At 42.8% G+C, this 15,739-nt stretch overlaps 1 protein-coding gene across 3 annotated transcripts in view; it reads left to right on the forward strand.

The window, feature by feature from the left end:
* ACO1 (aconitase 1) overlaps positions 1-15,739 on the forward strand; it is a 105,398-nt gene that overhangs the window by 78,248 nt on the left and 11,411 nt on the right. For all 3 annotated transcript variants that reach the window (XM_082244148.1, XM_082244150.1, XM_082244149.1), the window contains exons 12-17: positions 1,959-2,094; positions 2,372-2,456; positions 4,037-4,193; positions 5,784-5,908; positions 6,905-7,009; positions 13,826-13,968. In XM_082244148.1, coding sequence (XP_082100274.1) covers positions 1,959-2,094; positions 2,372-2,456; positions 4,037-4,193; positions 5,784-5,908; positions 6,905-7,009; positions 13,826-13,968 — 751 coding nt within the window. The remainder of the gene's footprint in view (positions 1-1,958; positions 2,095-2,371; positions 2,457-4,036; positions 4,194-5,783; positions 5,909-6,904; positions 7,010-13,825; positions 13,969-15,739) is intronic.

A 15,739-nucleotide genomic window follows, 5' to 3' on the forward strand; every position in this document is an offset into this window, starting at 1 on the left:
AGAGGAGGAGTTGAATAGTACGGGTGGTACCGTTTGCGGGGGGGGGGGGGAAGGGTTTTTGTGACCTCCTATAATAGGCAGGTAATTTAAAGAAGACGAGCACGTGGATTTGGCGGAGTGGTACGCACAAGGTGAAATGTAAATGAGCAATGGTGGATTTTGCTTAACATCATGGAATATTTACTGATCTCCATTCTCCAGCACAAGGGAACATGTATGCATCAAGGATAAGGACTATATCATTTTGAATTGTATCACATTTGAATTTGAACTTTAGAACATATGCTGTTTTTGATTTAATGCACATAAGATCACTATAAGGGTCCATTCACACTAGCGCGACTTGTCAGGCGACTTGGTCGCCTGACAAGTCGCGGTGGGTCGCCTGCCATTGATTAGCACAGGATCCGTTCTAATAGGAGCGACACAAGTTGCTCTGACTTAGAAAAAGGGTCCTGTACTACTTTGGGGCGACCTGGAGGCAACTTGCATTGACTTCAATTATATGTATATGAAGTTATATATATACTTCACAGGTCACCCCAGCAAGTTGTGTCGCCCCTGTCTGAATGGGCTCTTAGTTTTATGTTGAATTACACCACTGTAATATATTTATATTTTTCGCTGTATTTATTTAAAAGAAACATTTGGTGTAAGCTAGTTGTTAAAGGTATAAACACTAGAGGGCAGCACAGGAGTGTTTTACATAATATTGCTATATTTTTGGAAAGATTTAAACAGGAACGAGATATCCGTGCTATGTGCTATTTGCTGTAGAGGAAGATATTTTGCACCCAGTACTGCTATTAGTGTACAAGTAAAGAATGTGCGTTTATGCCTTCATATAAATTACTCAAATTAAAAGAAAATGTGACATACTTAAAGGGTTTTAATAAATGCCATGTAAACTGTTTCTGCAAATACCTATTCACTGAGCAATTTTCAGGCGCCATATTCATTCATTTTTCTTTATAAATGGTCAGCAACTTCTCTATCCTATACGTTTTATGAAACTTCTACCTTTCTTTTCATCAGGCAACAGATCTGCCCATGTTCAGCTAATTTTAAAGCAAACCCATGCTGTGTCTTATTTCCTGGTCTACTTGCCTCTCTGATGCTCCGCTGCCACTTTGTACACCTTCTGGGATTGAAGAACATAATTTGGTTCTTCTGGTCATGAATGTACGTGTAACTCACTCCCTTTCCTTTCATGTGACAGCACAGGTTCTTTCTTGTTGATTGGTCTTGTGTTGTCACATGCGGAAACAAGCTTACACTTGGCTTCCTATCATTGCTTCCTGCTGAAGTGGAGAGAAGTTAAGTATGTGCTTCTGGGCTGGGGTCCATTAAAGCAAGACTGTTTTTGTCCTGTTTGGGCAATACATAGGTTTGTCTTAAAGTGGTTGTAAAGTCCATTTTATTTTTATTAAAAAAAAAAATGTTCTAATTACCTGCTCTGTGCAAAGATATTGCTCAGAGCGGTCTCTTACCTCCTCTTTTGGAATCCCTCGCCTGTGTTACTCACTCCCCCTTTTCTCTAAGTGGCTTGCTGAGCGGGCACCTGTGCAGGCTTGCTCCTGAGCTGGGCTATGTGCATCCATAGACATACACAGCTCAGCTCGGCCACACCCCCACACCCTCCTTCCAGGGTTTTACTGACAGCAACAGGAGCCAATTGCTCCCGCTGCTCAGTGTAGCCTGTGAGAGTAGGAAGAAGAGAGAGAAGTGCTGAAGCCGGGCACAGCATTGGATCAATAAAGGACTCAGGTAAGTGTTTAGAGGGGGAGGAACAGCTAGTGGTAATGGAAGCCTTTTTACATTGTTGCATGAAATGCAGTAAGGTAAAAAAAAAAATGTTTGACTTTAGAAACACTTTAAGAATAAGTTATGCATGATTAAATACGGTATATGTACAGAACCTTATCAGTTATTTCACCCGTCCTCTATTCTACTCCTAGGATTACTAGCCAAAAAAGCTGTAGAAGCTGGCCTGACAGTGAAACCCTACATCAAGACAAGCCTGTCCCCTGGCAGCGGTGTTGTGACATACTACCTCCGGGATAGCGGGGTTATGCCTTATCTTTCCAAGCTTGGGTAAGAGTCTAGAAACCTAGCGTCTTTAAAAAGAAAAAATGGCATTTTAAAATAGACAGTACCACCTATATAAGTATGTTCCTGGACCTGATAAGGATGGTAGTTCTCAGTACTCAACTTTTTGTTTTATTTGCATAGCTACAGTTTCCTCGCATTGCTTATACAGAGGTTGTCATTTTGTCCTGAGAAAACACTGGTCATAGTTGTGCTTCTGAACCTATTTCTAAATGTTATGTTTTGCATTTATTCAGCACATAATTTTAAATTTCCTGTTCAGATTTGATGTTGTAGGATATGGATGTATGACCTGCATAGGAAACAGTGGCCCCTTACCCGACTCTGTTGTAGAAGCCATTACTCAGGTACAGTATGACATTAAGTTAATTCATGCACTCTTTTTTTTTTTTCCTTAGTCCATCAAAATCTAAAAGGCCTTAGATATACTTCAACAAAATGTCTTAAAAATGTGGAGTGCATAATAGGGCAATTTATGCTGCTTTGAAGTTTAACCACTTCAATACCGGGCACTTTCACCCCCTTCCTGCCCAGGCCAATTTTCAGCTTTTAGCGCTGTTGCATTTTGAATGACAATTGCGCGGTCATGCAACATGTACCTACACCAAATTTATGTAATTTTCCCCCCACAAATAGAGCTTTATTTTGGTGGATCACCGCAAGCTTTTTTCTTTTTTGCTAAACAAAAAAAAAAGTTTGAAAAAAAAAAAAAACATTTTTTTTTCTTTGTTATACAATTTTGTAAATAAGTTTTTTCCTGCACTGACAGGCACTGATGAGGCTGCACTGGCTGGCACTGTTGGGGAGGCACTGTTGGGGAGCCACTGTTGGGGAGCCACTGTTGGGGAGGCACTGTTGGGGAGGCACTGATATGGGGCACTGATAGGTGGCGCTGCTGGGCACTGATAGGTGGCACTGCTGGGCACTGATAGGTGGCACTGATAGGCGGCACTGGTGGGCACTGATGGGCACTTATAGGCGGCACTGGTTGGCAATAATGGGCACTGGTGGGTGGCACTGATGGGCAGGGCACTGGCAGGCAGCACTGATGGGGAGGGCCCTGGGGTCATGGGTGGGCATCCCTGGTGGTTCTAGGGCCCCCCCCCCCCCCCGAGGGTCTGCACTGGTAATCAATGATCTGATTTACCAGTGCAGACCCCCCCCCCCTGTTAGGAGAGCCGCAGATCGGCTCTCCTTTACTCGTGTCAGGCACGTACTAAGGAAAGCCGATCAACGGCTCTTCCTGTGTACTATGTGACCAGCCATGATTGGACACAGCTGGTCACATGGTAAAGAGCCTACGTCGAGATCGGAGATGCGATGTGTCAGTGTGACACGCCGCATCACCGATCGCCGCTCTGCGTGCCCCCCGGGAGCGCGCAGAGTGCATTATCGTGCCGCCGTCATATGATGTCCGGTCAGGATAATGCAACCACTTTCCCGCCGTCAATCGCCTATAGGGCGGACGGGAAGTGGTTAAAAAAAAAAAAAACACAGTTGGCATGCACTATGCTGGCACATTGGCATTTCATGTTCTTATTTAAAGGATAAAAGCATAAGCGCATAAGCTCACCTTTCTGAACATGTTACATATTTAGGGTGTAACATGTTCAGCATCTGACCCCCCCCCCACCCCCGCTTGTGGCAGTGAGACGGAGGACCTTCTCCGTCTCACTGCCACATGGGCGTGCGGTGCTCCACCCACATGGCCACGTCATTGATTCACAGGTCCCTGTGAATCAATGAACTTCAAGTACCAAGTCCCGACAGTGTTTGCGGCTGACGGCTTGTAGTTCCCAATGAACTACAGCTTCCTGTCAGTGTGAACTGTCTGCCCTCATTGGAGGTGAGTTGGTTAGATTTGTCTGTATCGACAGTTTACCTCTACTTTTATTTAGCAACTTAAATATTTTTCCTCTGTCCCCAGGGAGACTTAGTTGCTGTAGGTGTGTTATCTGGTAATAGAAATTTTGAAGGACGTGTTCACCCAAATACTCGTGCAAATTTCCTAGCTTCTCCACCTCTTGTCATTGCCTACGCCATAGCTGGGACCATCAGAATTGACTTTGAGACAGAACCATTGGGTAAGCGCTATTCTTTCCTATTTCTTTATATTCCATTTACCTGCACAAGTTTAGGACTCAGGTCTTGCTGTATACATCCTGCTCAGGCTTTTCACAAAAAAAAAAATGGTTTAAAACTATATGTAAATATTTATTTAGAATGAGTGAAATAAAGGTATTTCTGATGTGTTTACAGCCTATTACAGTAACGTCGTCATTTAGAAGTTCACATATCTAAATGATGCTGTTACTGTAATATTTTGTAAGCATGTAGAAAATACCTTTTTTTTCTACCCATTCAAAGTAAATGTTTGTAGTTCTATGCTGATTTTTTTTTTTTTTTGAAAGTTGTAACCTGATAGTACCAAATAAAGGCTTTATTTTACATCTAATCATACATGATAATAACTCATTTTAGATAAAAAAAAAAAAAAGCATCATTTGTAAGAAGCAACGTGCTGCGACCTGCTGGCAAATGATATTAACATGCCCTTATGTTAGCAGCAGAAAATAAAATCCGATATCACTACAAATATAATCAGACTTTCATCCACGATGTCCGACTTTTTGGTCCAGTGCACTTGCATCGGTATTATGTTAAATTTTACACATTCGTTCTTTAATGTAAGTTGTACCCCAGTAAGGTTGTATCACCTGGTGTGAGATCAAACTTTATAGGTCCCTTCTTAAATGCTTATAAGTAAATGTAAATTCATACAGCAGTCCTAAAATCGGTAAAAAAAGGTTAGACGAACATATCCAACTGGTATCATGTTTAAAAATCTGCTTCATCAAGAGCCATAACTTTGTCGGTATTGAAAATAAATAAATAAGGGCTTATGTAACAGTGGAAGTGATGACCTGCTGAAGCAGGTGCTCCCAGCAAAGGTGCGCGTGTGTGTGTATAAATAGATAGAATATATATATATATATATATATATATATTCTATCTCCATGTATAGATGTATATCTCTATTTTATATATCATGTGTGTGTGTATATATATATATATATATATATATATATATATAATATAGTTTTTGTTTTTTTTTGTTTTTTTTTAATAACCCTTCCTTTTTTTTTCACCCATTAAGAGACATTTATTTTTCCCATTTCTTAGGAAATGTTGCAATAGTGCATGCTTTCCATCCTGGGCCATGTAAGGCTATAAGAATCACTTGTCTAGCCATCTCCTGTATCAGGTTTGGCGGTAAACCAGGCATCTGAAACTGGTTTATGCATCCCTACCATCATCATTGGCACTGGCTCCTATAAAAGTATATGTTGGCAGGGTATTTGCTTAGAAGGGCCACTGTTCACGGATGTGGCTCCCAATAGGAGACTCTCCAGTGTCTAGAAAGATAAGATCTTGGAGTTTGCTTTTCAAAATGATTGTGCTTTCCATACAAGGGCTCTTCTGGTGCACATATTCCTCTAGCGCTTCACTGAATCAAGTTCCTGACATTCTCCTAGAAGAGAGTAGGGACATTTAAAGAGATTTATAGAGGACCACATAAAGCATTGAAAAAAAAGCTAGTGCAAAGTAATTTGAATAGCAGAGCTATTCCTGAGAATGTTCGATCTGTTGATGTTCAGTACTGTCTCTTACAGGCAATAATGCTGATGGGAAACCCGTATTTCTCAGAGATATTTGGCCCCCCAGAGATGAAATACAGGCTGTAGAGCGCAAATATGTTATCCCAGGAATGTTTAAAGAAGTCTATGAAAAAATTGAGGTATTGTAATTCAATTTTATGTCTTCTTTATGTTTTGGCATTAAATTATCTTCCATTCTTACAAAAACTCCATACTCCAAGCATAATATAGAAATGAATCCATTAAAGCCTTGCAGCTATGACATTTGCTAGTAAAACTGTACATATCATCACAACTTTTTTGTGTATCCAGGATAATAACTTGTTTTTGCAAGACAAATTGGGCTTTCAATCCGTGGTAAATGGTACTGCAAATCTGCTGATATTTTTATTATCAAGGAGAACTGGCACACTCTTGACGATCGCAGTGATACAGGTGTATGTTATTTGGTGTTTGTACTCCAAGTAGGGCCCAGAAACCAAAGTGCGCATTTTTCTTTTTTGCCTAAAATACACTGATCCTGACTTTTGACTTTGACCCTAATCTCAACCCTGACTCTGACCTATATCAAACCCTGATTTTTCTTTCTTTTATTTTTTATTTTTTCAACACATTTACATTTTTTCAACATGTTTACATTTTTCTTCTCTAGCAGGATATTTCTCCATTCAAGAGGAGAAAAAAAAAACACAGTGGCAGGATACACAGTTACTGTTCACTGTGATGGCCAATCAGAGGCTATTATAGATGATCATGTGAGTGGAACTGGGCTTCCTGGTTCCTAATCGTTGGCACTCAGCAGCATGCTACCAGCACAAACGCATGTACGCATATAATGCAGTCCCACGGAAAAGACCCACCTTGTGAGGCAGTATATATGTGTACACGTGGCGGGAAGGAGCTAAGAACAATCTAGGGAGTTATTTTTTTTCTAAATGAGCTGTTATGATAATGAACATATCTGTGTATGCCTAAAAATTTCTCCTTAATACTTTAAGTTCTTTGTGGACGGTCACTATTGGCCGCACGGTCACTCTAAACTACAAATGTGGCTCTGGTCAAAGAACAGACCCAAAGATTAATGCTAACATATTTGCAAACAAAATGCACTCACCTATAGTAAATTTTATTTGCAGAAAGTAAACGAGAGCTGGAATAATTTGAAAGCACCAACTGATCAGTTATATCCTTGGGATACCAGTTCAACCTACATCAAATCCCCTCCTTTCTTCGACAACTTGGTATGTGTTATTTGATTTCCCAACGTGGTTATAAGTAGAGCTGCACAATTAATCGTTAAAAAATTGCAATCTTGATTAACCCCCCCCCCACCCCCACATGATCTTAAAACGGCATGTCCTCGTTTCTTACAGAGCTGTTCTCTGCTCACTCACAGCTGTCAAAAAAAAAAAAAAGCCCAGGCAAATTTATCAACATTGTTAAGGCTGCTAGATAACTATGAACACAATGCTTTATATGTATCATTTCTTTCTTTTAGATAAAAGGAATGAACTTCCATCTGGGAAGTTTAACCTATTAAAGACTAAGCCTTTTTCTGACACTTAATGCTTACAAATTAAAATCTGTATTTTTTGCTAGAAAATTACTTGGAATCCCCAAACATGATCTATGTTTTTTTTAGTATAGACCCTAGAGAATAATCTTTTATGTCACACTGTATTTGCGTAGAAGTCTTTTCATACACAGTTTTTTGGGAAAAAATACACTTTAATGAATTTTTACAAATCTAAACCGTAAAGTTAGCCCAAATTTTTGGATTATGTTAAAGATGATGTTACGCCGAGAATCATGATCTTTTTTTCTAAGCAAAAAAATCGGGATTCTCATTTTATCCAGAATCGTGCAGCTCTAGTTATAAGTTTTTTTATTTTCATACATGAAATAAGGTCAGAATAGAATTTTGGGAACTGCTCTGCTGACTTGTTCCTAAAGCCCCGTACACACGTACCGATCGTCGGCGAACGATCGGCCGTCTTTTGTCCCCGGGCTGTCGGTGTCTGTTGAAAAGTGCAAAGACAGCACAAGAATTTTGTCCGCCGACTACAGCCGACTGCAGAAGTGATGTCATTTAATGGTTAACTTTCCGTGTGTTTTTTCTTTTCTGAGCATGCCCAGTCTTGCAAATCTGCGGTCTGTCGGCCGAATTCTGTACTGACTGGCGAACAATCGGCCGTTCTGGTGTCGGCATACAAAAATTTTAATGCTTGCATGACAGATTCTTGTCGGCAGAATGTGCGCTGACGGCTGTCGGAGGCATCATACTAACAAGCGTACAATCGGCAGATCGTTCGTCGGCCGACGCTTGTCTGCCGACGATCGGTACGTGTGTACGGGCCTTTAGGGTTAAGGATCTGCGGCTATCTTCCAAATCCTTCCTTTGACTTAGTAACGATGAAAAAGCATGGATCCAGTGGAGTGTCTGGGCATCTGAATTGCAAATGCTGCTTCCAGGTTAGTGCCTCACCAAGTAGTACGATAAGTGACAGCTGTTAAGCATGCTCCTTCAAATACAAGTCATCAGTAGCAGCCCCCACATTTCTCCAATGATAGTTTTATTTAAAACACAGAAATTAAGGCTAGTGTGATAGGTAGAGCTAGTGTCGCCAATATATCATCATTTGAAGGCAACTTTATCTGGGTATTGTGATTCCTCCATGGTTTTGAATTACTGATTTTGTTTTGAAGAATTTATCTTGTAAAAAAAACAATTACTTTTAGGAACAGTCCTCTCTTGTCAGTATAGCTAGTGCTGTAATGCACTGTGGGGTTTATTTACTAAAACTGCAGAGTGCAAAATCAGGCAACTTATGCATAGAAACCAGTCAGCTTTCAGGTTTTATTGCCAAGCTTCAAACAAGTTGAGATCAGAAGTAGATTTGTTACTATACACAGCTGCACCAGATTCTGAGTCCACCAGCTTTAGTAAATATACCCCTGTGCTTAAATATGTTTCCTATCGGGTGCAATTTACTAAGCTATAATCATTTTTTGATAATATGTTTAGCAAGGACTGTTAGAACCAAAAAAGAACGGGCACGTGGCTGAAAATAACAATTTCTCTTTCGTTCATTGACGGACACAGCTCTTCATCTTCTTGACCGTAGGAATATACTGCCCAATACAGGAGTAGGACACTAGGCAGAGAAAAACTTGAACACACTTCTGGGGCAGTCCCTGGGGGTATACTACCACTTGCTGCTATAGGTTTTTTCTGCCTAGTCAGGAGTAAGGACCTAGTTCCTTGCTGGGATCTCTGGTCAATTTTTTTTGTTTTTACATGGATTTTTTTTCTTTCTACATGGAATTTTTTCCTCTTTTTATTATTTTGTTTCTGTGAGAGCTACAATCAAGTGCTGGACGGGGCGACGAACTGGATAATATAGATCCTTAGGGTCCCCCCAGTCCGGCTAGGGAGCGCGTGCAGACCGCAGCCCCGCACTAGGTCGGCCGCGAAATAGCCCACCTGAACGGGGGCTGGCCTGCAAGTTAAACATTTTGCGAGGGCGCATACGAACTGGCTTCGGCCTGATTCGCAGCATTTCCTTCTTGCCGACGGCACCCATATTACGATGGAACGGTGTCGTGTCCGGCGTGGTGCCCACCCTGTTCCTGGTGTGATAAGTAGCCCTCCCCCACTACCCCTGGAGGGTTTTGGGGTGGATGTGGGCCCCTCCCTGGGATGGTCAGACCCCCGGGTTCCCATCCTTAACCCCAGCCCCTCTTAAATTTCGCTCACTGTGGGTCGTTTTTTTTTTTTAATGACAGCCTTGCCGCCATTATTATGTGGGACACCTGCCCTGTTTTTGTGAGAGTTCCCTTCCTGTATTTCTGCGTCACAGTGGGCAGCCCCCTTTTAATGGGGCTATGTCCTGTTATGTCCTCTATGGAGGGCTCAGAGGGCGACCATCCCTTGTTTTTTTGCAGGGTCCGTTGGGTGGTCCATTGTGGGCCCTTGGCGGGATCGCAGTCAGTGGCCTCCCCTGATTATGTTTTTTCGGGCTAAACTTAGTATATAGTGACCCTACTGGGTCTACATCCATGCACCTTGAGTGCTCAGATAGTGAGGATGATTCCTCTGCTCCTCTAGCCACTCTAGGCACTGGTGGATGCATGGTTTGTGTCAGTGCGTGAAACTTTAAAAATGGAGGTTGAGGCTGATGCCGCGTCAGAGGCACGGTTCCTTTTGGCACCCACAGGCCCTCCAAAGCTGCAAAGGTGTTCCTATTTCCACTTACCTTGACAACATTGTCACAAAACAGTGGGGTTGTCCAAAACGCAGTGGTTGCTAAGCGTTTTTTGCTTGCGGCATCCTTATAAAGATTAACTGCGTTACAGGTGGACGGTTCCATCTGTAGTGAACTCGCCGGTTTCCAGGTCAAATTGAGCTACCTTCATTCCGGTTGAGGAGTCCAGCTAATAAGAGGCCAGAGGCTCTGGCCCCCCATATGTGGCTGGTTCGGTGATTAGGCCGGTAATTACTATTGCCCTGGTGTCGCAAACTCTGACCAAGTGGGCTAAGCTTTTACACCAGGACCTGGAGGAGAAGCAGCTCCCACCTGCCTTGGTGGAGCTGGCAGGTCAGTTTGTTCAAGGGCTACAGTTTGTCTGTGATGCCTCTTTGGATCCCACTCCCCTGCTTTCTAGGCTGTCTGTCTCAGCAGTGGTCCTGCATTATCTGGCTGAAATGCTGGTCTTTTGACCAGGGTTCTAAGAAGGCCTTGTCTGATCTTCCATTCATCGGGTATCACCTGTTTGGAGCTTCCTTGGATGACATTATCAACGGCCCCACAGGGGGAAAGAGTACTCTTCTTCCTCAGGCTTCCAGGGGTAAAGAATCCCGTCGCAGAAGGGGACCCTCCTTTTCAGCTCACAATCGACTTTTTTGTCCCTCAGGGCCTCAAGACAAGGGATCCAAGCCCTTTCGGGCCTCCGCTGGGGGTTCCAAAAAGTCTTGGTCGGGCAAGCCACGAGCAGGTGCTGCCAGACCTGTTGACAAAAATTCCTTCGTGTGAAGGGGCGCCCTCATCCGTATCTGGGGTGTGGGGACATCTTTGCTGATTTCGGGATCCGTGGACCTCCCTGATCCAGGTCAAGTGGGTCCACGAAAACATTTGCTCCAGCTACAAGATCGAGTTTCGATCATATCCTCCGGAAAGGTTCTTCCCTTCCAACCTGCACTTATCCCCAGATTGCTTAAAGAATCTCTATAGGTTGGTGCAAGATTTGTTACTTCAAGGGGTGATTGTTCTGGCTCCAAAAGAATGTTTTCAAGGTATTTACTTAAACCTGTTTACAGTTCCCAGCAAGGAGAGCAAGGTGCGCCCAATACTGGACCTCAAGGCGCTAAACTGCTTTGTGCGGGTACAGAAGTTCTGCGGGAGTCCATGCGCACGGTGGTGGTGTCCCTTCATCAGGGGGATTTCCTCGCCTCTATCAACATCAAGGATGCCTACTTTCACATCCCAATATGTGTTGCCCATCAGTGTTTCCTCTGCTTTGCGGGGGTGCGCAGTACTGGGGTACCTGGACAATCTGCTTTTATGAGCGGAGTCTTCGTCCAACTTGTTGGATTACTTGGAGATTACTCTGCAAACCCTGAGGGAGTTTGGTTGGATTCTGAATCTTCAGAAGTCTGCCTGGTTCCATCCACAAGCCTAGTCTATCTGGGTCTGACTCTGGACTCGTCCTTAGGCAGAGTGTTTCTTCCTCACGAGAAACTTCATAAGTTGCAGGAGGCAATTCAGATTTTGCATACCAGCAGACGGTCATCTCTTTGGACTTGCATGCAGCTGTCTGGGTGGGGAGGCATCCTCGGCACAAAGTTGTGTTCAAGGGGTCGGGTCTCTGGAAGAGTTCAGACTACCAATTAATGTACTTGAGCTCTGAGCGATAAGACTTTGGATCATTGGACAAGTCGTCTGCTGTGGTGTCCGGTGCAGATTCAATCGGACAATGCAACGGCCGTGGTGGCACCAAGGGGGCACAAGAAGTGTCCTGGTGGCTCGGGAAGTAGCCGGTGTTCTAAGGTGGGCAGAAAGATTAGTTCCAGCCCTCTCTGCTGTGTACATTCCAAGGGTAAAAAATTGTCAAGCAGACTATCTCAGTCGACAGGCGTTAGACCAGGTGGAATGGTCTCTTCATCCGGAGGTGTTTCATCAGTTGTGTCTCGGGTAGGGTACTCCAGAGGTGGATCTGTTGGCCTCTTGTCTCAACAAGAAGGTTCAGAGGTTTGTGGCACGGACACGGGATCCTTTAACCGTTGCTACAGATGCTTTTGTGGCTCAATATTGTCTGATTTACGCCTTTCCTCCTCTCCAGCTTCTGCCGAGACTACTACGCAGGATCGAGGCAGAAGGGATTCCAGTCATCCTAGTGGCTCTAGACTGGCCTCCCTGGTCTTGGTACGCTAATCTGGTATGGCTGGTTGCCGATGCTCCTTAGTCAGGTGCTGAAGGACAGGGCATTTTTTGTCCCTTTTAACACTTGTTAATATATATATATATATGAGATAACACAGTGAATGTTACAAATAACTATAACTGGTTATATATAGTATCTACTTTATAGTTCATTTTATCAGGAGTTTGGACAGCGCAGCGCTATTTTACTATTTTCCAATTTGTTACAGCATTGTTGTTTTGAAGTGTCTGCAGCTCCCTTTTATATAATTATAATTATATTTTATATATATTTTAATGGTTTTCTTTCAACGCCTGTTGGCCACACACTTCTTGGTGCAAACTTTTCTCCAGGGCGTGGGACACTTGGTTTCTCCCAGTACTTTCTCCATTGCTGCCATAGGACCACAATTTGCTGTTGTCTGTTCTCCAGAAGCCTCCCTTTGAAAATATTCAGGAGATTCCCCTGCTTACGTTGTTTCAGAAGGTGGCCTTTTTGGTGGCCATTACTTCGGCGTGCAGGATGTCTGAACTGGCGGCGTTGTCTTGTTCACCTTACCAGGTGGTTCACAGGGATAAGGTAGTTCTGAGTCCATGTCCGTCGTTCCCTCCAAAGGTCATCTCTGACTTTTGTCTGATTGAAGATATTGTGTTGCCCTCCCTGTATCCCAAGTCTAAGCATCCTAAGGAAGTTGCCTTGCATTCCCTGGATGTGGTTCAGACAATAAGGGGTGTATCTGGCAGCTACGGAGTCTTTTAGGAAATCAGACTCACTATTTATTTGTCCTCACGGATGGACCTCACAAGGGGCTGGCTGCTTCTGCTGCGACCATTTCCAGATGGATCAGACAGACTGTGGTTCAGGCTTGTTCTATAAAGGGTGAGGTTCCTCCTTTCCCTGTCAAAGCGCACTCTACTAGGGCGCTTAGTGCCTCCTGGGCCTTTCATCATCAGGCGTCGGTAATGCAGGTTTGCAGGCGGCTATCAGGTCATCTGTACATACATTCACAAAGTTTTATAAAGTGAATGTGTTGGCATCTGCAGATGCTTCTTTTGGCCACAAAGTTTTGCAGGCTGCTGTTTAGAGGATGTTTCTTTCAGGTAAGCTCCAGTTGTTGACAGTTGAGCTCTAAGTTACCTGGTTGGCTAAGTTTTTAGCCTTGGGGAAGTTTTTTTTTTTTTCTGCTGTTCCTACCCCTCATGTTTGACACTGCATTGGGATGTCCCTATGGTCAAGAAGATGAAGAGCTGTGTCTGTCAATGAATGAAAGAGAAAATAGGATTTTTGTCTTACCGTAAAATCCATTTCTCTGATGATCATTGACGGACACAGCACCCGCCCCTCTATGGAGTTGGGTTTTTTCCTTCTGACGCTGCTTGTTACAAAACTGAATACAAATAGCAGGAAGTGGGAGTATACCCCAGGGACTGCCCCATAGGCATGTTCAAGCTTTTTCCCTGCCTAGTGTCCTACTCCTGTAGGGGGCAGTATAATCCTACGGTCAAGAAGATGAAGAGCTGTGTCCGTCAGTGAACATCAGAGAAATAGATTTTACGGTAAGACAAAAATCCCATTATTATGGCAAATAATAAATGCATTATAGCTTAATGAATTAAGCCACTTGTGTTTTTCTTTAGACAATGGAACTTGTGCCACCAAAACCCATCCAAGATGCCTATGTCCTCCTAAACCTTGGTGATTCTGTAACCACTGACCACATTTCTCCAGCTGGGAATATTGCAAGAAATAGCCCTGCTGCTCGCTTTTTAACCAACCGCGGGTAAGAAAGAAACAAGCACAGTTTAGCTGCTTAGCATCATGCATGAGATGTTTGACCCTATTTTAAGCCTGATTTTTAACTCATGTATGTTGTCCGAAGATCCCACAGTATACTTGACTACATTTTGCTAATCTGCAACTCACTTTTTTGTGATAAGTGTTGGGCCAAGTCCTTAATAAGATTGAACTCGGAAGGTTATAGAATGGAACCCAGGTATGCTGGTACATGACATATGAATTAATGACACATTCTCTAAAATATAAATAGAAATTTGCTTTAAAGAAAATCTGTACACAGAGAAATGTGGTGGCTGCTGTTGCTTACCACCTTTTGAAAATGCTGGTTGCCTGACTACCTCTGGCTTTAAAACATTTAAGACATTGATCAACAAAAAGTATGAAGTTAAAGTCTAAATCCTGATCCACATACTTGTTCTAGGTCAATAACTCAAAGTACTGAGCCCTGGATCAGCATGACAGCTAGGTAACCAGAAATTTCAGAAGGGCTCGCCAGTTCAAGCAGCATTTATACTAAAGCTTTCTTTCATCAACTTCCAAAATATTTAAATCCGCCCTGTCATAAAAATGTCCTAAACCTGCAAAATAAATGGGGGAATACTTACCCTTCCCTCTGCCAGAATCCCGTTTAGTAGAAATCTTTCTGTAATGTCCACAGGCAAACACTTCCCAGAATGTCAGTCCACCAAGGTTCCCTACAGCCTGCTGACCTTCATGTCACTGCTGTATCCTGTAATGAGTGAAGCTGTGGAGGACCCAGGAGATCAACCCTCCTAGAATTAAAATAAATAGCATTTGGGTGCCAGTTGAATGATATTTTCTAAGTAAATAATCAGCGGCAAATATATGTGCAGGACAACACACATCAAACTATAATATACGGGATATGCCACGCTTATCCAATTATTATATAACATATACAAGATTGAATGAACAAAATAATGAACAGTGTAAAATCTTCCAAAAAAATCAATATTAAAAACCATTTTATAACCACACAAAAAATATATAAAGTCCATACACCAAACCAGATAAAGAGTCCAATACCAGTAGGTCCTTATACTCCAATAGGATCTCCGTAAATGTATCAATTGGTTAGGAATAACACTCATATTAGCTTACCAGATGACATGTGATTCTTGGTAAGAAAAGGGTTAAATCACACTTGTGTATGTCAGGAACCATGAATCAGACTGAGACAGAAAATACAGTAAAATCATACCTTGAATGTAATGGTAAAAAATGGTATAGAACTGTAAACGTAGTCAAAACTTAAGCTAGGGATCAGAAGTCAGACGAGCCAGTGATCAGTAAACCCGAAATGAGCGTAGTTGGAGGCAGAGGAACAGGATCAGGAACCAGAAGGGACGTCAGCCAGGCAAAGTCTTTCACAGGAATACAGCAGAGAAACTCCAGATATATTGACAAGGCTAAGGCAGAAAAGGAATGAACAAGGCAGCCTAATTGTAGGAAATTGTGGAAAATGTAGTCTGTTCTGGTGCCCATTACTGTATATAAGTTTAATAAAGTATCCCATCGAGGATTTTACACTATGGGAGTGTGGCACTCTTTCTTTCTGTCTTCCCGGAGCTTTGGTCTGCCTAAGCACCTGTGAGCAGGCAGTGACGGAGGATCCTGGTGTACTGTGGCTTTATGACCATTCTACACAAGTGTGATTTGACTCCTTTTTTTTACCAAGAGTCACGTGTCAACTGGTACCTGGTAAGCTCATATGGGTGTTATTCCTATCCAGT

This window comes from Pelophylax lessonae, assembly GCF_965119305.1.
Source record: "Pelophylax lessonae genome assembly, chromosome: 1".
Classification (NCBI taxonomy): domain Eukaryota; kingdom Metazoa; phylum Chordata; class Amphibia; order Anura; family Ranidae; genus Pelophylax; species Pelophylax lessonae.